This window comes from Melopsittacus undulatus, chromosome 1, assembly GCF_012275295.1.
Source record: "Melopsittacus undulatus isolate bMelUnd1 chromosome 1, bMelUnd1.mat.Z, whole genome shotgun sequence".
NCBI classification, from domain to species: domain Eukaryota; kingdom Metazoa; phylum Chordata; class Aves; order Psittaciformes; family Psittaculidae; genus Melopsittacus; species Melopsittacus undulatus.
The window spans coordinates 21,774,218-21,796,627 of record NC_047527.1 but is presented as its reverse complement, the minus strand read 5'-3'; the positions used below and the strand labels follow the sequence as shown (position 1 = coordinate 21,796,627).

At 39.7% G+C, this 22,410-nt stretch overlaps 1 protein-coding gene across 4 annotated transcripts; it reads right to left on the bottom strand.

The window, feature by feature from the left end:
* Nucleotides 1–2,453: 2,453 nt before the first annotated feature.
* Nucleotides 2,454–21,275, bottom strand: ANKRD46 (ankyrin repeat domain 46). Of its 4 annotated transcripts, XM_034065064.1 has the most exons (6): nt 21,146–21,202; nt 18,202–18,309; nt 16,600–17,000; nt 10,407–10,749; nt 8,934–9,092; nt 2,454–4,534 (listed from the first exon to the last, which is right to left on the bottom strand). In XM_034065064.1, exons 4-6 carry the CDS (start codon nt 10,715–10,717, stop codon nt 4,318–4,320), a joined length of 687 nt encoding a protein of 228 aa, XP_033920955.1. In that variant the 5' UTR covers nt 10,718–10,749; nt 16,600–17,000; nt 18,202–18,309; nt 21,146–21,202; the 3' UTR covers nt 2,454–4,317. The 4 variants fall into 4 exon arrangements, with proteins under 4 accessions (XP_033920955.1, XP_030906428.1, XP_033920952.1 ...); XM_031050568.2 differs by lacking the exon at nt 18,202–18,309 and having other exon boundaries at nt 16,600–16,712; nt 21,146–21,275; XM_034065061.1 differs by having other exon boundaries at nt 16,600–18,309.
* Between the last annotated feature and the right edge of the window lie 1,135 nt (nt 21,276–22,410).

Here is a 22,410-nt window from a genome sequence, read left to right as displayed (position 1 = left end):
TGGAGACTTCCAGTTTTCATCTCAGATTTCTGTGGCAGAGTGACCGTGGGAACACACTGCTCCCTGGCAGTGAATTCCCTGCAAAGACCTACCAATTAGTTGCATTTTTCTCTTAATACTGTGTATCTTAGAAGTGTTCCTCCTTTGAAGCATTTGCAAGAGTGGTACAAAGATACCAGGCAACACAAAACTCAGCCAAAGCACTTGAGTAAGTTCAAGGTAACAGGTGAATCACACTACCCTGCGAGTTTGGGTACAGAATTATCTCTACTGCCACCAGAAATTAATTGCAACATGTTAATAGAGATTTGAGATTCATGATTCAACACCTGCACCTGCAGCAACTTGCTACAAGTTTCAGCACTTGCAGAGAACTGAGTTATGAAACTGTGCAATGACATTTGAATTCTTCTAGAAAGCCCCAACACCAGGGATGAGAAATGCAGCAACAATTTGCAACAACAATTTCTACATCATTCTGGATGATTTAGGAAAGTGTATCCCAAGTAACCAATCCACAAGGATTAATGCCGAAATGTAAGAAATCAACACTGAGTGAAGAAAAAGCACTCTGACGTAATTCTCACGTCATTTAAAACTTATTTTAGTTACCAATGCAAATCTGAGTTAAACAAAGAGTTGGCTTCAGGAACAGGAACAACTTCAAAAACAACTGGCTTAGAAAAACAAGTTAACTTGTGTGTCAGCTGAGGAAGAAATCAGTTCTGTTAATATTCAACTCCAGGTAACATTTAAACATATGCTAGACTTGCAAATTCTGAATGTGACAATATTAGCCATTTTTTTTTGAGTTTGCAGAGAGTTTCAATTGCAATTTACACTTTTTAGTATTACTTTAAAATGATGTTATGGAATTTCTGAATAAATTACTTAATTTGCATTTCCCTAAAGTATTACGACCAAACACATTTTGATTAGAAACCCAGCTACCTAGCTAACTAGCCCATCTACAACAGATGAGCAAGGTTATAATTTTGACTTCTTATTAAAAACAGAGAGATGGCTCATGCTAAAATCGATCTTCAGACAAGCTGCAGACCCCAAAACTGACTAAAACTTTTGTTTCAATAGCTTAAAGTGCAACTTTGCTCTTTCTCTCATAGCAGCTTTCCATGATGATACTCCTCACAGTGCCAGGTATGTCCAGTAATGACATACCTGTTGTATTGCTGCAACCAGAAACAGCCCATGACAGTCACAGAACAGATCATCTCCTTCCATAAAGCAAACTACCAATATGAGTGAAAACAGAAGCCCTTGAAGATAAAAATAGATGGTACATGAACAAACTACTAAAACATAAACCAAATGTGGAATAAATGTGAGTGCAGGGACAGCCCACTGCAGTATAGCCTAAATGCATCTATTTTATACTTCTGTTTACCTTGCATGATCTTGTCCATCAAGTTTTATAACACTGGAAAAAATCATCCGTCCATGATCGTTTCCTCTCTCAATTACTTACTCTGTTTTAGCTCATTAGCTTGAGAACAGCTTGAAACAACAATCTGTCTTGGATTTGAAGAGTGCTTTAGCAAAATGGAGTCCCTGGATCAAGGTATGCAGACTGCAACAATAACTAAATAAAAGAAATCTTACTGACCTATAGACAATCTGAACTGATCTATGTCATTACGCTGTAACAGTGAAACTCCCTATGACAACAGTTTCAAGAGGAAGCAGGCTAAAGTCTGTTCCTGTAAGAAAGACAGATTGTATTCCTTGGATTCTAGTGTAAAGGAGGTAAATTAATTCTTTAGAATCAACCTTTGAAAAGGAAGATGTTAATGTTTACAGGTATATTGAAAGGCAGAGCTGCCCTTTTTCAGTAACAGAGGTATATCCAGATCAAACCCTTCTTGTACTCAGATGTTTATCACATCCTCATTTCAAAGAATAGCAGTCATTACACAGTGAAGTTCAAACACTGCTTTGGATCTCTTTGGGTTTAAAAAGTGAAAATACGTTAATTTAGAACATACACACAATTTTTTCAAACCTTTTCAATGCACAGTTCTGAAGCTGCATAAGCAGCTGTTGCATACAGCATAAGCAAAGTGCAGCAAAGTAGGAAAGGCTACTTGAGGCTCAAGCTTTGTTTTCTTGGCTATATTTTGTACCCCTTTATAGATAATCTTATATCTCGAGGGACCTCTATACCACATGTTCAACACCTGAAATCTTATGTAAGAGAGAGACAGGCCAGACAGCACTTCAATTCAGTAACACCAGTGAAAATAAACCAGGCAAATCTAAAGAAACCATGCTCTAAAACCTCATTTATACTGACAGTGTGGCTGCCATTTCTCAGGGTGGGAACCTCCACACTTCTGAAATGCTCATCATCAATACACAACAAACAACCAACCTCAGTAAGATGGGGTAGGCATCATTAACATGCACTAATGTAATAATAAGCAAAACCATATTTACTACATATATTTATTTGTGGCATTCACCCATACGAGAATACAGTTACAAATTATGGAGATGGTACACACTGAGAGACAACATGATTATCCAAGATACAGAGTATTATTAACAGAAATGTACTTACTGAGAGAAGTGAATGTGATTTAGGTATCTACGAGTTTATAATTCTCTGTTGATGACCAGACATATAATAATTGAAATATTCAGAAGAGGAGCATGCACTGTTTTTTTTTTGTTTGGTTTGTTGGTGTTTTCCTCAGAGGCTTTTCTTCCTGCAGCACTGCAGCTGCTAGAAAAGTATCGTTTCATTAACCTCTGCCTTAACAAATGAGATCAAGAATTATTCAGACGCAATTTAGAAGGGGGCCCAGCTCAGTGAAGCCCGCGTCACATCAAAACAAAGACACCAACCCTCTTTACTCAAACCCATAAACAAGAAAGAAAAATACATGTGGTAGCAGAACAGAGAGATGTAGGTTACTTCTGCCAATACTTAGACATTTAAAATTTCTTAATTGTTATATGTTATCTAGCAACAATTCAGGAGTGGCTAAGTCAAAAAACAAAGATTCATTAGGTTAGCAGAATTCATTTTGGTTGGGATTTTCAAGGCAATAGCAAGCAAGAGAGTCATCTGTCTGATCAGCATGGGAGGAGAGGATCTGCTGTCTTTGAAAGCCTCCAACTTACTACTTAGTAACTTTCTAGCTTTCCTAAAAGAGTAACTGATTCATATCCCTAGGCTATTTACAGACAAAGGATGTCACAGCTAAGTACAGAATGGGTCAAGATTTCATTTAATTTCATACAATGTTCCTAAATAGTAACATTTAAAATCCTTTTATTCTGTGTATTCAGAAAAATAATCCATAAGCCTATAAGTATTGTCTGAAAACAACTGAAATGGAAAACAATTCTAGAAAGGAATCCTATTCAGTCGAGTCCTCTCCACAAATGCTAAACCAATACTAATTGTATGGTTCACTCTGGCCCCTGTGGGTGGAATAAGAAGTTATCCTTCATGACATGTTTCACAATGACCTTACAGAATTATTATATACAGAGCAGAACACCTAAATCACTTTTTAATCACCCTCACAAAGAAAGGCTTGCTTAGTAACATTGCAACAAAAAGGCAAAATTTTCAGCCTAAGGCTGAAACAACTTTACTTCCAAAGCACAACAAACAGCTTTGTTCTACAAGATTTACTTCAGGCAGGTATTAACAACATTAAATCCATGTAGAGAAGAAACACTACATTAACCTAATAAATAAAGGGGTGATCTGTTCATTAAAGACATAGAAAAACTCCAACTATTTCTCATTCTTTTCATAAGCTAGCAGATATGAAACTATGGAGAGGCATTAACAGAACTACGAAGTTGCAGCTTATTACTGCCTATATATCAGTACACATTATTATATTATCCAGATTTCTTGAAGAGGACTTCCAAAAGAATATTTTTCTTTCAAGCGGAGCACACACAAAAAAAATCCAACAATAGATTTACCTCCTCATAGGGAAAATAAATCAAATTTGGTTCTGTACTAGGATATATTTTTCACACCCAGGAATTTAATATTTATTAGGAAAGGCCTTTTCTAATCATAATATTTTATCAACAGAGAGGATTATCTTCACATCTTATTTGCAGTCAAGGTAAGTCAGAGGTAGCTTAGGAATGCCTCAGAATTTAGTGTTTTACTTGAAATGAATGAATCCCTCTTTCAAAGGGGTTAATAATAAGTACAAAAGGCAAACAGTATCTACAGCTGCCACTGCCTGCACCAAGAGAATAATTCCAAGAAGTTCGAAATAACATTAGAACAGGGAAAACCATGCTGTACTCCTTCACATTGCTTCAGTGCACCAGTTCAGGCTGGTTTTCTACAAAAGGAAGCACCCCACTAACATAGTATGCTATGCCAAGCGACAGAAGAGCAATGACAATGACGAGGAGCAGGACCCTCCAGAAGCCCAGGTCTTCCACAAACTCTTGCCATGTTGTCCGGAAACTGGAAAGAACTCCTTCACCTTGCTGTAGGTTTGGATTAAGGAGGGAATGGCTTTCCATCGCACTACAAAGGATTAAAGTTAAAAATACATCAGAGCAAAAGAATGCACCTTTAAGTATGACAGTAATCCTACTAAGAGCAACTGAAACATTCTAAATTAAAAACTACATCTACACCTACAGATTTACAGCATTGCCTCTGCTAAATCAAGACAAAGCAGATCAGGAAAAGACTCCTAACTCTAAACTTAATTTAGTTGAAAGGATGTTTTATTAACCTGTGTAAAAAGAATGCTATTTGTTTGTAGGCTTGCCACCTAGAAGCCTTCTAAAGTCAGTTCTCATAATTACTACTAAATACAGCTTACTAAACTTTAATGAAGCATAAGCTAAAACCTCAAAGGCACAGCTCTTGTTAACAAATTATGATGTAAAAATAACCTCTGATTAATAAAGTGGAAACTCTGATCAATATAATGTACGTTCTGAAATCTGTAGTGATCTTTGCTACTCTCCTGAATCTCTTCATTCCAGAGGCCTCTTCTCTAGCATAAAAACATCACAGAAAACAATAAATTTGGGTAACAAGAAGTTCAGAAACTTTCTGATCTTCAAGACAAATTGGCATTGCTGTGTTTTCTACCATATGGTGTTCAGCAACTGCTCTGATGTTTAACATTCCACTACCAATCCATCAGGACCTCTTAAATTGTAAGACTATAAATTAGGGACTGGAACTCTCACTTTTAAATAAGAAACAAATACAAAATCAGAATGAAGCTGTCATCTTGACAATGAATCTCCTTCAGAAAAACATAAGTTGTTTCAAATGCTGCATGGCTTCTTGTATCATTCTCCTTATTTTGCCGGTTTCACAACTAGTCTGTAACAGGAAACTGCTGCTCTATGAAAAACCTCACAGAGAATAGGGAGTTTCTCATCACTTGATTTTACTTACATAAAATTTTAGCCTTCTGCACAGTCCTGTTACTTCTCACTTAAGTGAAATTACACACACAGGTGTTTACAGGATCAGGCTTTGACAAGCACAGAAAAGAAATGGTGAAACCAACTACGTACATGATGATGTCAATACCAGAAGGTAAGCAGAGAAAACCCATTTTCCCCCCCTTCTAATTGCTTTCAGTTACCACATTCCTATATATCTCTTATAGCAACAATAAAAGAAAACATTTCAGGGAAAAGTAATTTCCATGTCAAACTAATTGCAGAAATGCCATTGTTCTTGGTGACAATAATAAACTGAAAAATGATTGTTATCAGAAAAAGGTCTCATTTATAAATCTTTCTCCTAAGATTACACCACTGAAAAACTTCCCACTATTCATGAGGGTTTTTTTCTTAGGAAGTACAGCCACTGAAGAATAATTAGCCTGAACTCCCATCGCTTGCTCAAGTATCATCATGAGCAGAAGATTTCAGAAATTGCCTATTAAACAGCTTGGCTTTTTTGTTTTTTAGATATTTACCCACTGTAAAGCTCTTTTTGCTTGCCCATAGCTGCAAGATTTAGTCATCTTCCTTGCTTATTATGCTTTCCCAAGTGAAACAAAGGGTTTAATAAGACAGCCATTGGTGCTGACCAGAACTACTCACTCACTAAGTACTAACTAGTTAATACATAACCACACAGAGGTTAAATAAAGGTGCAAGGCAATAGAAGTGAAAAGATCACATGCTTGCTCATTAAATAGAAAAGGGTACATAGAAAACACTTTTGCTATTTTATATTACAACCCAATTAAAATCAATGTTATTCCCCTGTCCTGTCACAGGCAGGGACATCTTCCACCAGACCAGGCTGCTCCAAGCCCCGTCCAGCACTGCAAGGGATGGAGCAGCCAAAGCTTCTCTGGGCATCCTGTGCCAGTGCCTCACCACTCTCACAGTGAAGAATTTTTTCCTAGTATCTGATCTAAATCTTCCCTCTTTCAGTTTAAAGCTATTCCCCCTCATCCTGCCCCTACAAGCCATTGTAAAAAGGCCTTCTCCAGATTTCTTGTAGGTCCCCTTTAGGTACTGGAAGGCTGCTCCAGGTCACCCTGGAACCTTCTCCATTTGTTCTTATTATGAATTATAGCTGCTTAAGATGGTAATGGCAATGCAGCAATGCATCCTACAGAAGAGGTTTGTGCCCCACAGCCCAGCCAGATGTTCTCTTCTGTTTCCAACACAACACGGAACTGACATTTGGATGCACTTGTGGGCACAGTCACAGGTCATGCTGTGCTGTGCACATGGACAGATTGTCTGCGCTGGAAGATGGACAGAGTGAGCTCTGCCTCCAAAGAGCACAGTGCCACTCCTCACCGGGAGGAGTGCCAAGCAAGTGAAAATAAATTTGACTCGGGAATCTAGGTCTGGCCTCTGCTTCCAGAGCAGCAGCACTGCACGTAACAAGGAGCAGAAAACTTAAGTCAGAGGCTGTTTTCCAAAAGAGCAACCATTATTTCTCCATAGGTTCATACATAATGTAAGAGAGTTGGTGTGGTGGGACAGGACAGAAGACATTCATCTAAGTGTCTCTAAAATGTGAAAATAATACCAGGAGGAACGAAACTGTGGAGGTCTCAAAAGCCAACTGTTATGAAGACATTATTTATTTACAAAGCAAACAGCAGACAAGCTCGCTTCTCTTGCTGCTGTAGGCATCTGTTATTTGTTATTTTAAAAATAACGTATTTCAGACATTTTAAACACGTTCACAAACAAGCTGGGTAGTGCACTGTTTATGTCTCTGTGCCTCTCCCCAGGGAGAGTTGCTGACTTCCTTGCCAAAGCAAACAATATAACATTTATGAAGGTCAAATAACAGAAAGGAAGCTATGTTCATTAAAGGCACACTATCGAATCAAAAACTGGAATTTAAATGAGGCTGAGCTGTTGGTCCATATGTTTAAACAAAACCAGCATAAATGCATTTCTGTGTGACAAGCAACCTTCAGAGAAATGTAGTTAAGACAACATGCATGAATTCTTTCTATACCCATGTCGTTTTCAGAATAATATTAAATTTTCTATTTCAGGGCTTAAAACAGTTTCTCTGATGACTGAGGTCACTAATGTATAAGAATGAACTTCTAATCTGCTCACTGGGAGTATCTTAGATTACAACTCCATCTACAGGGTTTAATTTTCATTTACAGTAGCAGCTGTGTACATTTTAACACAAACTGAACAACGATTATGTAACAAAACCCCCTGTCTTCTGTGATACAGTGTTCCAGCAGTCACAGTTCATGCTCATTATTAGACAATAAAAACATGACAATTTGAATAAATACAGTATAAAAGCAAGTATTCCAAGCAACACTGACATCCTGTTTCCAATATCATTAAAAAAACCCCACAAACAAGCAAACAAAATACCCACAACAAAACAAGCCAACACAATATAACAAAACAGTACTGGAAGATCTCTTGCATTATTAATCTGAGACCCATGTTCTGTCATGTTTACTGGCAATTCAGTGATCTCTGCAAGAGAATCAGCCTGCTTGGAAATGTGCAAGGCTTCTTGCCTCATCTAAATCCTACAGGAAGGCTGTCTTGGAAGCTCACTGTAAAAAACCACTCCCAGTTTTCCATCAGAAAAGTATTTGTGGTCTATCTGTGTCTTTTTTCTCCTGTGCTATCATCATCTTTTGTCTTAAATAGTCACTTTATGTTGTCCAAAACCAGTATTTCTTGTCAGCAGCCACACACCTCAGCCTTCCCTCTGCCAGGCTACACAGAGCTCTAGTTGCCTTCTTTCTCAAGGAGATGCACTGTTGCCTTGAGCACTGAAGTAACGCTTCTCCACGCTTCTTAAGGGATGAAACTTACTTCGATTGGGGCTAAAGAGCATTACAGACTGTACTACACAACATACATTACACTGCTTTTTACAACAGCACTGTCAGCTTTACACAGTGGACGTATGTCATTTTATGCTTTGTAGGACTTCACTGCATTTTCAGGGTAGCATCAGCTCCTGGAACTGACTTCACTACTTCCACTTGAACTACATCAAGCCTATTCTCTTATACCACTTTCCACTGATGAACTTCTATTTTACAGCATACAGCTTTAGGTAAATAAAATTCTAGTTCGTGTTCCTGAACCACAATTTATCCCTACTAATTTCCTCTCCCTTGTCATCCCAGGTTTTTGTCTATGCCATCCCAGTTTTCCTCTGGGTTGCCTGTATCTCACTTCTTAGTCCCACTAACATGCTACTACTTTCTGTGCCAATAGAATTTATGCAAATTCTAAATAAGCACATTCCCAGAATCAGACCTTTACGAATTCATCAGTAACTTCCCTCTAACCCAACACATTCCCTGAAATTGTCAGCAGTCTTCCTGCAATCTTCAGTTCTCCTTTAGCTCTCAAGTCAATCGCAGAAATGGAAAAGCCGTTAATATTAGTTCTCCTAGTAATTATTTTTGTTTTGTAAATACCTTTCACTTTCCGCAGTTTGCATTGTTTCCAGCTTTGAGTGAGCTCCTCTGTTAAATCCTTTCACCTCTTGCTCCTCTAAAGATTCCAGCAGTCTAATCACATCTTTATTCACACCCCTTCGTTTTGCAAGAACAAGCGGTGTTGCACCTTGGTGATTGCTAAAATGACCCCACAAAAGGAAATGAGAAGAAAAGAAACTTTTAATATAGAAATTTTGTGACAAGACAACTCAGTATAAAACATTACAATTTATTAAGTCCCCAGAACTATTTTCTGTCATACAAGACAGGAAGAAATTCCCATCTATAAAAGCTATAACGTAATTGACTATACAAGAAAATTGGTATGTTTAGGTTTGAAACTGCACAACTCTTCTAAATAAAATAAAAATTCTTAGTAGTACTGTAATCTAATTGGAATCTCTGGGTGTTAGAACAAAAAATAAGCAGTATATTTATGGCAGTGTTCAAATTTAAACTTAATTTCAAGAAGGAATTGTGCAATCTGGTTCCTCATAGTTCCTTTTCCATGGGAGTATTAGGACATCAGGCAAAAATGAAATAAAATACAGATGGTCCCTCTGCTGTTATTAAAATCGTACCGGATAGGAGTAGAGCTGCCTCCAGACTAAGCATTTTCACCAGTTGTTTGAAATGAGGACAAAGAAAGCCCAAGACATAGCCCTTTCTCTGAGTTGAAAACATTAATGACGTACAGGTGAAAAAGCAACAGATTAAAAAACTGAGAGGTTTTGAAGTTACTACTGGTTTTGCACATGTTGTAAGTATGCACAAAGTGCCACAAACTAAACAATTCCATTACTGCAATGAAATAGCTAGTTATTTTGCAGCTTGAGAGCTTACATCTGAGCCCTGGCATCTGACAGCTGCTGGAAGCCAGAAGGAAAGACTATACAATATTTAAAAGAAGAACTGAGTCATGGACTTTGAGGGAGGGGAAAAGCACTGAAAGGAAGCATTGTAACCAAAGGAGTATGGGAATGAACTGACACACACATACACTGTATTTCCTTTGTCTCATACAGTGCAACAACTAAAACAATAGAACTGGAGTGGAGAAAATTCTTTTAAAGCAGTCAATGTGATTTTTCCTTTGGTGTCAACCATCCACACCTGGCTGTCTGGCTAAACCAGGGTAGCAATGTCAGCGGTGAGGCAGGATTAGCTACAGCAGCCCCCAGCACCAGCTGCTCTGTTTATTCGCTTTGCCTGTTGCACAGACTAGCAGAAGTGGCCTCTTATTGTTTTCCTGCCTTCTTAATTTTGTGGGATTTTTAAATGATATCTTAAAGGAGAACTGCACCACATACAACATGTCAGCAAGAAACCAGTACGCAAGGCTCTGGCAAGAGAAGACTAATGTGTCACAAAATATGTACATATAAAACATTAAACTTTAAAATAAGTTTAAAGTAAAAAAAAAGACAAAAAAAAGAAAATAAAGTGACTTACCAAATATCAATTTTAAGTCCATTAGAAACTAGGAACTGGATGGTGTCCACATGCCCACACAGGTGAAGGGCTGTGTTACCTTGGTAGTCGGTGGCTAGTAAATCAGCGCCAAATTTATGCAAGAGTTGACAGATGTCTACGTTTCCTCTGGCTGCAGCAAGGTGAAGGCCAGTTCGGCCTCGGCTGTCACGAATATTGGGGTCGAAACCGCTCTCTAGCAGTCGTTTGGAATAGTTAAAATCTCCATCAATGCAAGCTTGCAGCAGCGGCACATTTGTCTGGGAAGAGTCGTTTACAAACACGTAGGACATTGTTCTGATTCTCTCTGGAGCAGGTGGCTAACCTGCAAATAAAGTGGGAAAAAATTATGGCTAAACCAGGCAAATAAACACGATTCGGTAGTGCTCAGGTTTCCCAAGCAAAAACGCAAACTAGCTCATAAACCAACTCTAAAATCTTCATGTCGTATATACTAACTCTGTGTGCTGCATTCCCTTCCAGTAATATGGAAAGAGCCCCTTTCAGTCTTACACCTCTGGAAATAGCAGCAAAGCTTTATTATTACAGAAAATGGATAAGATCAATGTCACAAATACAAGACAAGCCATTAGCTTTACACCAGTAAGATCACATGGAGTGAGTGGTATTGGTACTAAAGAGCAAAACACTGGAGATCAGAACTGGAAGGAAGAACCACGTTTCATAAACTGGGAAACTATATACAATCCAGTCAATAGCGATGCTAACTACAGTTCTTACTAGCGCTTAGCAAAGCTCCAGCATGTTTTCTACTATATGAATTTGAACTTGATGTACAAAGTACAGTCAGTCATTGAAAATGCGTGATTACTGTAAATACTAATTCCTTCATTCTGCAAGAAACGTATTTTTCAATACTCTTTGCAGAACATTATTTTTATAGTGCCACAGATATACAGATTACTGAAAAGCAAAAATAGCAACACTGACCATAGAAAACTGAGTGTATTATGTGAAACTACTCACCTTAAAGTGGAAACTGGAAGTGGGTACAAGAAGGACAATGGTAAAATCAAGTACAGAGCTACTGTGGGTTCAACTAGAACTTCTAATAAGGAAATACAAATGTAGTTTCTCTGACTTACTATTAAATAAAGGATTAAGTCCTTTTCTGTATCAGGACCTAAAAGAGGAAGATGAGTGTTTCACCACTGATTTCTTGATAGAGAGTATTTAATGAACTGTGATTTAAATTTTGCAGAATAGTATTTTAAGAATGAGTCAGATTCTGAGGTGATGATGACAGTGTGCTTATGGGACACAGAAAAGATGACTTAAAAACAATAAGGAAAAAAGGGAATGCCTATGCAAGAGGGTGGTAAAATATGCCTGAAGCAATGCTAAGAAATTAAAACATCTAAGAGACTGGACAGCACAGCTTTGCACTGCCTCAGAGAGGAGGCAAAACAGGGAAAAAATCATATTAACTAGTAAAAATCCTTAGAAGAAATCTCAATACGGAAATGACACCATTCAAATGACAGGAAGGAAAAGTGATTTTACTAGATAAACTTTGAATGGAAACTGAACTGAAACTTCACTTGAAACAGTGTATTTCACTTGCCCTGGGGTTTGTATTTTGGGCTCATGATGTAGCAGTGTTCTGAACAGCTCTTGTTAAGTGTGCTATACGCAGATTTACATTTTCTCATCTATATAAGGTATTCTTCCACACCAGTGCACTCGTTCAGCCAGGAGAACGGAAACATGGCCTGTAGCCAAAGAGTGAGATTTAAAACCTCTCCTTTTTTCAAGAGTTTATAATGTCTGTATTCTACAGCTCTTCCCCCTTGTTTTAGATCAAATTCCAGATCAAAGTACCTACGAAAGTAATTTCAAAATGTTTACACACTGGTCTGATTAACAGCTGCAGCATCTGGGGCTGCTGAGGTTAATAAATCATATTTAAACTTTATTATTGTATTTCCTATCTGGACAAATTCTGCTACATATATCAAAACTGTCTAGTTTCCCAGTGCAGGAATGCACAACTGTTTTTTTTTATTCTTGGATGCAGAAGAGATGGGAATAACTTCTACATCCTGGTATCTGTATGAGAAATGATTTTAAGCAGAGTACATTCCCCTAGGCTGTAAGCATGTTTTTAAGCACATGACGGTATACCACTGGCTCAGGCACCCTTTTCCACAGTCATTTCCAATAGCAAAAGACAGTTCACTGATGTACCATAAAACATTTCACGCAAGACTGGTGTCATTTAGGGTACTAACAGCTTTCTTATTACTCTGCCCAAGAAGAAGCAAAATGTACTTACTCACATTTCCAATGAATATGTTACAAAACCCCTCAGTGTTGCAAAGCTGGAATTCCCAACTGACAGCAATTTCAATTTTCTTGCCTATTGCCCACCCAAGTCATAAAAGATAAAACAATTTCTCTTTAACTCTGCTAGTCTCTTTGCTGAGAAAAACATCGAGCAGTTTCTGTACAATGTGATTGTGACCTTTACATTCTGAACTAAATCTTCCTTAAAGCCACATCATAAATCATTTAAAAACCTCCGATTATTAGCCATAGTAACAGCATATCAACAGCACAAAACCCTAGCTGTACTTGATAAAAAGATGGTGGTTCACTTGTAAAGTAATATTTGAGTGTTTAGACCTGTTTTATAAAACAAGACCTAACATAACACAACAGAATATTATGTGGGAAGAGATGTATGCTATCTGAGAAACTATAGCACACTCTGTTAAACGTAAGCTTTCATACCAGATGTGTATATCTACTAAACCCTTACAGAATTCCCTGTCACTTCACATATAAATCTGATGAAACATTAGCTAATAATACCAGAAAAAAAGCTGTCACTACCTTATCTCCTCAGGAAAGGAAGTACAAAGATTAGCAGTTATCAGAAAGTCATTCTGATTCAGAATTTATTATCACCAGAATCTTTCAGAATTGATCACTGAAGTATAGAAGGCTAAAGTGAAACCTTAGTGTTGTACATAAAGAAAGACAAAATCCCAACAAATCCTTCTTCCCAAGGCAAAAAATCTGGACCATCTGGTTTATTTTTGTGATTTAAAAGATTTTTTCCTACAAACACAATTCTATTTCACATATGGCTACCTAACCAATGCCAGATACGAGCTGCATACAATGCTGAACTATACACCATCTTTAAAATGCCAGCCTCCAAATGATACATTCTTTCCTCAAATTTAACCCAATTTAGCAGTATTTCTTGTCTAGCAAAACTCAGAACAAATTACAATAGCCAGCTTAATTAGATATTTTTGAATAAGCAAACTGTGGTTACATTTCTGACGACAGTATGTATCAAAAAGCTTATTGCTGTAATGAGTATCTAATGCAATGGATTTAGAAACAAAATTCCAAAGCACTGGCCATTCTCTTCAAATTGCTTCTGAAAGATTAATTGGATAACAACTCTGAACCTGCCTAGGAGCTGGTACACCTACATTAAGCACTGATAGCACAGGCATATATTAGGACAAACAGACTTGCATTAGGAACAAGACATGAAAGTATTATAAACTGAGAGTTCTTAGTATCTCTATATATTCCTGCTACTACTGGAGTTGAGTACATCTGATTTGGTTCTGTAAATTACTGCTTCTAAAAATGGCTCAGTATCTAATTAAAATATACCTTTTAAATGATAGGGTTTTAAAAAAGAAAAAAGTTTTGATGTTAATAACTTGGTCCTTTGATAGAAAATTAGGTTTTGTGAAAAAAAAAATAATCAAAGACATCCTCCCAACCAAAAAGTACCCCCATTAGAAAGCCATAATATAAGAATACATTTTCCCTAAATTTATACAACTTGGATGTGGCCTCAACACAGTGTACTGTTATTAATAGAACTGCAGAAATTATGCTGCAAGCACGTGTGCTAGTACAGGATAAGAAAATTTAACTGAATGTTTTGCTTTCAGAAGGAATGCTTATACTAAGCAATTCTGTGAGAATTATTTACTTATCTGTATTAGAAGCCAGCTGCCTCTCAGGGTACTGCGTACAACAGTAACCCAGTGTCACACATCGATCTGATGTACAACACATTCACACCCGCAGAAGACAGCAGTGATCCTGAATAACTCAAACCATAGAGCTAGATACAAGTTCTGTCACTTCTTAAACTAGTCCTAAATTGGCACTAACCATGGACAGTTTTATTTTGCAGTAAATATATGCTGTTGCCTCTGCCTTCTCATTTTGTCTAAGTTACCAAATAGCTCTGGAAAAAGGAGAGAACAGCTAGATTGTGAGACAGATTCACTAATGGGACCCATCTCTCCACTTAAAAAATGTGAATGAACTTGACAAGTTGTAATTCCTGAGCCAGTCACTGCTACATGGGATATCCAGTTCTGCAAAACTGTGATGTTTCCAGGAACATTCAGACAAACTGAAGTAATTGTCCCTATTTTAAAACAATACGTCAGGACAAGGGAACAATACCAGATTGCTCAGGACTTGACACTTCCTCAATATAAGCACACACTTCAATATCTAGAACTTACACATCAGTAAGACTACAAGAGAAACTGCCTCCTCCAAGAAATGGAAACTAAGTCAAGAAAGTGCATTTTGAGAGTACTTCAGTGGCAGTGGCTTGCAAAGATCTTCCTCTTCAGTCTTTAAATGAATGAAAAACATTATAATCCTTTGCTTAAACTGAAAGCCCATGATCTCTGAAGGCAATGTTTCCTGGTCAAATGGGATTGTTCCCTTAAAACCACTATGTGAACATAAGCTCTATTCACATATACAAGATTAAATTTTAAAGTAAGCTCAACTTAATCATTTAAAATAAACAAAGAAAAAACCCACCACATTACCTTGGGCTTCCTCTGAACATCAACCAATTGATGAAATATAAACCCAACAATATTATTCTCTTCTTTCTAGGTAGGCTGAGGGAGAAATTCCTTGCACACATTTTCATATACACATTTATTTATGTGCAAGTCACTGGGAAGTCATTTAACTGAGTCAATGTTATGCTGAGTAAAATATCTTATGATCGATTATAATTTCTGTTCACGAAAGAGCCCCTTTATCTACATGAAGTTTCACTGAGAGCTCTGTCTCTTCCATTAAAAACCTGTATCTCATGAATTCAACAGGAACAGAGTTTTATTGCTTCACTAATAAGGATTTGCTGCTAAAAGCAGCATCTCAGATTCAGTACAGCACAACGTCCATTCTACAGAGCTATATTTTGCAGCATTTTAGTTATTTTTTCAACAATTCCTCAATTCAGTATAACAGCAGGTTCATAAGACCTACCTCTCCCTTCTCGTCCCTAGCCAGACACATGGGTAAGTGGCAATACAAGAACATTATTTATACCATTCATTTTCAGTCATTCCCTTCTGCAAACATGAGACATGCAAGTATACTCTCTTGATGTCAGGACCACCCTGTGAGCAGAAACTGTGGTGTACTGCACATACCTAGTGCTTTGCATGTACAGGCTATAAAGTGCTTTATGAAAAAATCAGAATAACTATTGCTGCTTGCCTACGGATCAGCAGACAGTGGCATTGAGAAACAGGAAGCTTTGCTCATCAATGTACAGTATGTCAACATTACAAGATAAAAAATGAACAAGATCTCAAATACCATTCCAGGGTTGCAGAATACTTCCCCAGACAATGTAGTACATGCATTGTGTATTTATGTATACAAACTAAGGGAACAATAGGAAAGAGATCATTCTTTTAAAGCACCTTTATTGACAAGCAGATTCACAAACATTTTATCCTTCCTACATTTAAATGGTAAATCAATTGCATCACGTTTCAGTGCAGTTAACTTCTATCAAATATACATTTAGGCATTTTTGAACCTTGCTCATTTTTCATCTTCCACAAAGGAATTATTTAGAAAGAAAGGCAATTTACAGTTTTCTTCAAATCAGCTGTAAATTCAGCTCCCCACAACTAGCTCAGATAAGTCAGTAAATAACTGCAGTACTTCCCTGATCACTGTGGTTGGTTTGCACACATCTGCTTTTATAGGAAGTTACCAAGTCACTTACATTGGTCATATTTATCAACCTCTTCACAGACCTGTATTCAAATTCCTTCTTTGATTCTGCTGGGAACAGGTAGGGTGCTGGTACAGGCTAATCAAGAAATCATCAAAGGTCACTTACTTATTGTTTAGCGGTTGGTTTATCTGTTTGTTTTTCAACAGACCACAGAGAATTCGTCCTACTCCGAATGAAGTGTCAGCATTTAAACTTGCTGCAGAGCTCGAAGAGGCCCTCTGCAAGAAAAGGAGCAGGGAAGGATGCAGGCAGGGAAACACTGCCGCCACGCGGGGTGACAGCTCCCGGGAGGCAGTAACCGCGGCCCGAAACCCATTCACACACACCCCGCACTGTTGTGTTCCTGAGAAGAAAGCGGTGGGAGGCCTGAAAGGAAGATTTTATAAAGTCTGGTGAAGAAGTCTTCTGGAATCCAAACTGCTATTCCTCTGCGGTACAAAGAGCAACCTTCTTTAAGCTCTGAAGCTGTACTTGTGCAATGAGGACTGTGGTATGTGGCTTGAGCTCTGAAGGCAAAGGTATTTCCTTTAAAAACATATGCATTTATGCCAGTTTCTTAAAAAAACGAAAATCTCAGACCCTTCCTAGACAAACAGTAGTTCTGAGGTGACAAGTTTACTAAAACGGGAAAAACTTTCAGTGTTCAGCAGGAATCAGCAGAAGTCAGAGCTTAGTCAGCTTTATTCCAGCAATAAAGAAAACTAACAGCCAAGAACCTGTCACTAAACCACTTATTACTGTACAGTCCATATTATCTTACTTTATTTCTTACAATGTCTGTAATACCTTATGTCATCTTCGTCATACATAACCTTGATGACATGACCTTAGTAACATATGCAACACTAAATCCAACAGCCTATGAACAAAAGCAGGTCATTTTAAAAAGCAGATGTTGCCTAAACTTGTAAGTCATTTATAAGTCATTTGACTTTACCTTTAAAATATTACTCTGCTTGTTCATTAGAGTTTGTTATTTCACATTAATCATTAAACCAGTTTATCAAACCCAAATAGTTAATTACTACTTGCAAATATTCTAAATCTCTATCAATACAGCATGACTTTAAATATTTAATTGGATCATGTTGGTTCATGTTACATGACATTATAAGCAAGATGATATGGTAACACTATCAAGGTCATATTTCTAATTAATATATATTGATGCTATTTTTCATAAACAGTTATTCTCCCATGCTTAGGCTCAAAATGATTTTCCATGTAGGCAAACCTGTAGTAGTACTGTCTGCCAACACTATGTCTTAATGGACTCAAGGGGATAAATCAGCAGTCTACACGTTCCAGGGACACCTGGAAAGTCCCAGGGAGAATCAGGGAGACCATCTTTAAGCTCCTGATGTGCACAAGGGCTTGAATTGACTAAAAATATAATGGAAAATTACTGGAAAGATGTGAAATAGATTTGAAATTTTAACTATGGCACCTGAGAGTGAAGTAGCTCAACTAATGTTTACCAATTTCATCAAAGGATCCTGTTGAGCCTAGAAACAGAAAACATCACTTGTACAGGGAAAACTTCCACCTTCAAATAACTTAGTAAATGCTAGTAACATGTGAAAAAGACTTCATACTCAACATGAAAGCTGCTGCCCAGACACTGAACAGCAACAGCCATGTTTCTTTAAAGAGGTTTGGCAGGTGGTACTCAGTCCTATTTGAGAAAGGGGTGGAAAAAACCCATACAGAAGAAAGTCCATGTCGATTGTCACTCCCGTGAATAAGAAGCTCACGTAAAAGTAGCTACAGGAGATCACAGCAAAGGTCCATTTAAGCCTATTCTTCAAATGGTGGCTAAAATCAAAGATTAGGGGGAAAAAAAAAAAAGAAGAAAAAAGAATATGGCAAGTGTAGGTAACATTGCATTTTCCATTCAAAACCTTTCTCATCTGAATGGGGTTCTGTATATTTAGTACCCCTCAGTGCCCACCCTGTGAACCTGCACATTCTCCTCTTCAACACATATAATATCCACAACAGACTCTGGTAAGCTCTCCAACTCAATTCTCGGTGAAGAGCCATATCTTTTGATCTTGCTGAATCAAAGCCTCATTAGCTTCACTTGTGGACTAGCTCTCCTGCTGGAAGAATGGAAAGTTGACCATTAGGGTTGTTCTTTCCCTGCCACTCATGATTCTACAGGCCTCCTCATATACTCCTCAGAAATCAGGATTAATTTTACAGTTTCTGCTTTCTTGGCCATTCTCTATATGGACAGGGGTCTGTCTTTGACCATTCTTGCTTTGCTTCTCCTAATCTCACTAATTTTTACTATATGCTTTCTGAGCTGGAAGATGGAGTGGGGGAACCATGCAGGGCATTTGAGGTTAACCACGGATTAACACAGTGGCACAAGATTCTCTGGTTTGTTCTTTATGTGTTTTCCAATAATATTCACTATCTGATTTGCCTTTTTGACTGCTGCTAATTATTGTGGTTACTTTTTCATGGAACCGTACAATGTAACTCCAAAATACTGCTCATTACTGTGAGACCAGTATTATATATGGGATGTTAGGATTCTTTTTATGCTCTCTGAATCACTCTCCCTATACTAAATTAATGTGCCATTACATTTAGTAATCAATTACTCAGACTTACAGTGTCCTTCTGCAGCTCTTCATAGTAAATCTTATCTTTGCTACCTGTCATCAGCCAACACTAGCACCTTGCTGCTCATTGCCTTTTCTAGGCTGTTCATGGAAATGCTAACAGTTCAAAACCCAGAACTGAACCCTGCAGAACTAAAATTTTCCCACTGAAAAGAATGATCACAAGCTCACAGAAACTGCTGTCCTGGATGAGATTGATGCAGCTTGCCCAGCACTCTGCTTTCCACAGTCAGAGATCCCTCTTTGGGAGAGCACATGAGTCTGGCTGCTCTCTGCAGTCCATTCCCCAAACACACCCCAGCAGTCACCTCCCTGACTTGTCCTTTTAGCAGCCCCTCAACAGACTTCCTGTTTGTCAACTTTCCTAATCCCTTGCTGAACCCGCCCATCTTCCTCCACAACTCCCCATCACACTCACTGAAGTCCTTGCCTATTGCCATCTGAAACTACCCTCCCAGCAGCCCCAGCAAACAACCCCCATCCCAGTGCTGCGAGACTGGATGAATAACTTCCATTTTATCCACTGCCTTCATTTCATAAGTCTTGGTCATGCCCCAGCTTCTCTAATGTGAGCAATCCTGGTTTTCCAGTCTTTTGTCTTAAGGTAGCTGCTCCCTTTGGCCCTTTCAGTTGTCCTTCTATAACCCGCTGTATCCTTCGGATGCAGAGATCAGAAACACAAACACTTCCCCAGATGTGGTACACCAAGTTGGAGCAGCAAAATAGTGCCCTCTGTCGTCTTGATTTAGGTGACAGCGGAATCTCAGTAAACACCACGACTGAAATTTGCTGGACAAGGCCCATGCACTCAAGGCAGGCCTGTCAGCCTGTCTGTCATCTGTACTACAGAAAGCTGAATGCATCAGGGATCGTGTGTTTCACATAACACGTATAAAGCAATGCCCTCTGAAATATTCCATGTGCTTATATATACACCTTGTGACTATCTAAAACATACTTTGGGTGTTGCTTTAAGAACTTCATCTGTAAAGTGTGTGCTTACCATGCAAACCCATGCTCTTTAAATTGTTATTGCTCTTATTTCAAACTCCAGCCCTCAGGATCACTGAATTCTCTTTGTCTAGTACTGTAACCCTCTTCTGTATTGCCAATGCCTCCTAACCCTTCATCATTACCGAATTAAACCACTGAAGTTTTAACTGCTACATCATGATCTTTTTTAAATTTTCGTAAGATTGGTCTCAAGACAGATCTTCAAAGAACTAATTTTATAATCTTTTATTCTCAGACCTGATGGTGTTTCTTTTCAGTACTGCTCACCAGTTTGTCTCTAGTTACTTCCCCATCCTCTTTACAACTCAGGTGTGATCCCTATTTTTTCAGCACAATAATAACTCCCTTTGCAGCAGCTGATCAAAAACTTTAGTCTTGTGTAAAGAAAAAAGTAACTACTCCATTTCCCTTAAAGACAGCAATTACTTTATCAAAGACAGCTTTGAGGCCACGTTAAAAAGCAAAAACACGCATCGTCTTTTAGCCTCCTTTCTCGCCTGTTTCCTCCCCAGCAATACGCTCACACAGGCCGCAAGCCCTGCGCGCTCACTAACGCCCTGTCAGGACGCAGCCGCTGTCCTGCCGCCGTCCCCCTCCCGTGGCCGCGGCTGCCGCAGACCTCGCCGGTCTCAACCCACCGACGCGGCACCGACACCCCTCCCCAGGAGGTCTCGGCCCGGTGTCGCTCCTGCCGCTGCTCGCCGTGCCTGTCACGGCCGGGCCCTCTCCGCGCTCCTCCGGCCGAGCTGCCGCCGCCGCCCTCACCGGCGGCCTGGAGCAGCGCTGCGGCCCGCTCCCCGCCGCCGCTCCGGCCACAGCGCCGCCGCCTCGGGGCAGCCGGTGCCGCTGCTCTTCACCCCTACTCCGCGGTGCACAGTGCTCGGCAGGGCCCGGGCACGGCGCCCACCCCTCCCCTGCCCTCCGCTCACGGACAGACCGACCCACACCGGCGCTCCCCCCGCAAACCACCCCCGTCCCGCGGGCGGACCCCCCGCGGTACCTACCCCTCGGCGGCAGCTCACCGCGGGTCAGGGGAACCAACACGGAAGAAGCACGGCGGAGACTGCGCGCGCCCCCTGCTGGGCGGAGGTCGCGCCCGGCTCCCGCTACGTGCGGAGCGGAGCTGAGCGGAGCGGGCACACGCCGCCGCTCAGCGCGGCCGCCGCCCTGGAGCCGCGGTGGGGAGGTGCGGCCTCCTCCGCTCCCCAGGGGAAGGTTTGGTTGCAGCTGCTGTTGGGCTCTGAGTCCCTTACTCGGCTGCATCGGGAAATAAACCCTGCAACGGGACCCTCGAACCCTCCCCTGGAACGTCCTTGGCCAGGTAGGGAACGAAGAGCGAGAGGCAGAAAACGACGGGAGAGGGGGAACGGCTCGAATGGAACTACCCGAGGGTCTGGGAGATAGGAGAAAATTAACAAAAATTGAGGAGTTGACTGTTTCTGTTAAAGGAAACGTCACGAAGTTGTTTACCCCTTGAGGGAAACTGTATTTTTTATACCGCTGTGTGTGCTACTGCGTAGCTGAAAATGCAGGCAAGGGTATGCAGCTCCTCTGCCCTTGGAGTTGATACAGGGGTAACCAATGTACAGGGGGGATAATACAGAGAAATTGTACAAGGGGGTTAAAGGAATTCCTTTGCTTAAACAAAAGTATTGTCTGTCCTAAGTACCTGACATGCCAAGGCATTGACTACTGATGAGGGGGAGAAGCAGATGCTTAGTTCTACCGATAAGGGACAAAAGCAGATACTTAGCTCTACTGGTAAGGGACAAAAGCAGATGTTTGGTTCTACTGAGAAGCTGGGGAGAAGCAGACTGGGCATCGACCAAACCCTAAGGCCATGTGTGAAGATTAAAAGGTGAAAAGCTTAAGAAGAGGAAGACTCGTTTACTTCATCTTGAAGACCCCTACCCACAAGAGGAAGACTCATTTACTGCATCTTGAGACCCCTGCCCATGACCAGAAGGGGCACTGAGCAGGCGCAAAGGACCTTCTAGCTCATTATAACACAAAGCGGGGATAGATAATAAATATGTATAGGCGTATAACCTAATGCATATGTATACCTTAAGAGAACAAATGTAAAGGGAAAACAACCCTGAGGTGTGCATACCTTGGAGAAGCTATCCCCATGCACCTCAGTGCTGAATAAAAGCATACCTACTTTACAGCTTTAACGAGTTGTGGAGTCTATCCGTGCATCAGAATATGTCCAGCATCAAGGTGGTGTGAGTATAAGTATACAAAAGGGCTGAAGGTATTTAACTTC

What these genes read in the sequence shown, in the direction of transcription:
- ANKRD46 (XM_031050568.2), bottom strand. Translation starts at nt 10,717, where the DNA reads ATGTCCTACGTGTTTGTAAACGACTCTTCCCAGACAAATGTGCCGCTG. An exon ending in GGACTTAAAATTGATATTTG is followed by an intron (nt 9,093 to 10,406) that starts GTAAGTCACTTT and finishes GGGTCATTTTAG; the next exon opens with CAATCACCAAGGTGCAACAC. An exon ending in CAAACTGCGGAAAGTGAAAG is followed by an intron (nt 4,535 to 8,933) that starts GTATTTACAAAA and finishes AATCCTTTGTAG; the next exon opens with TGCGATGGAAAGCCATTCCC.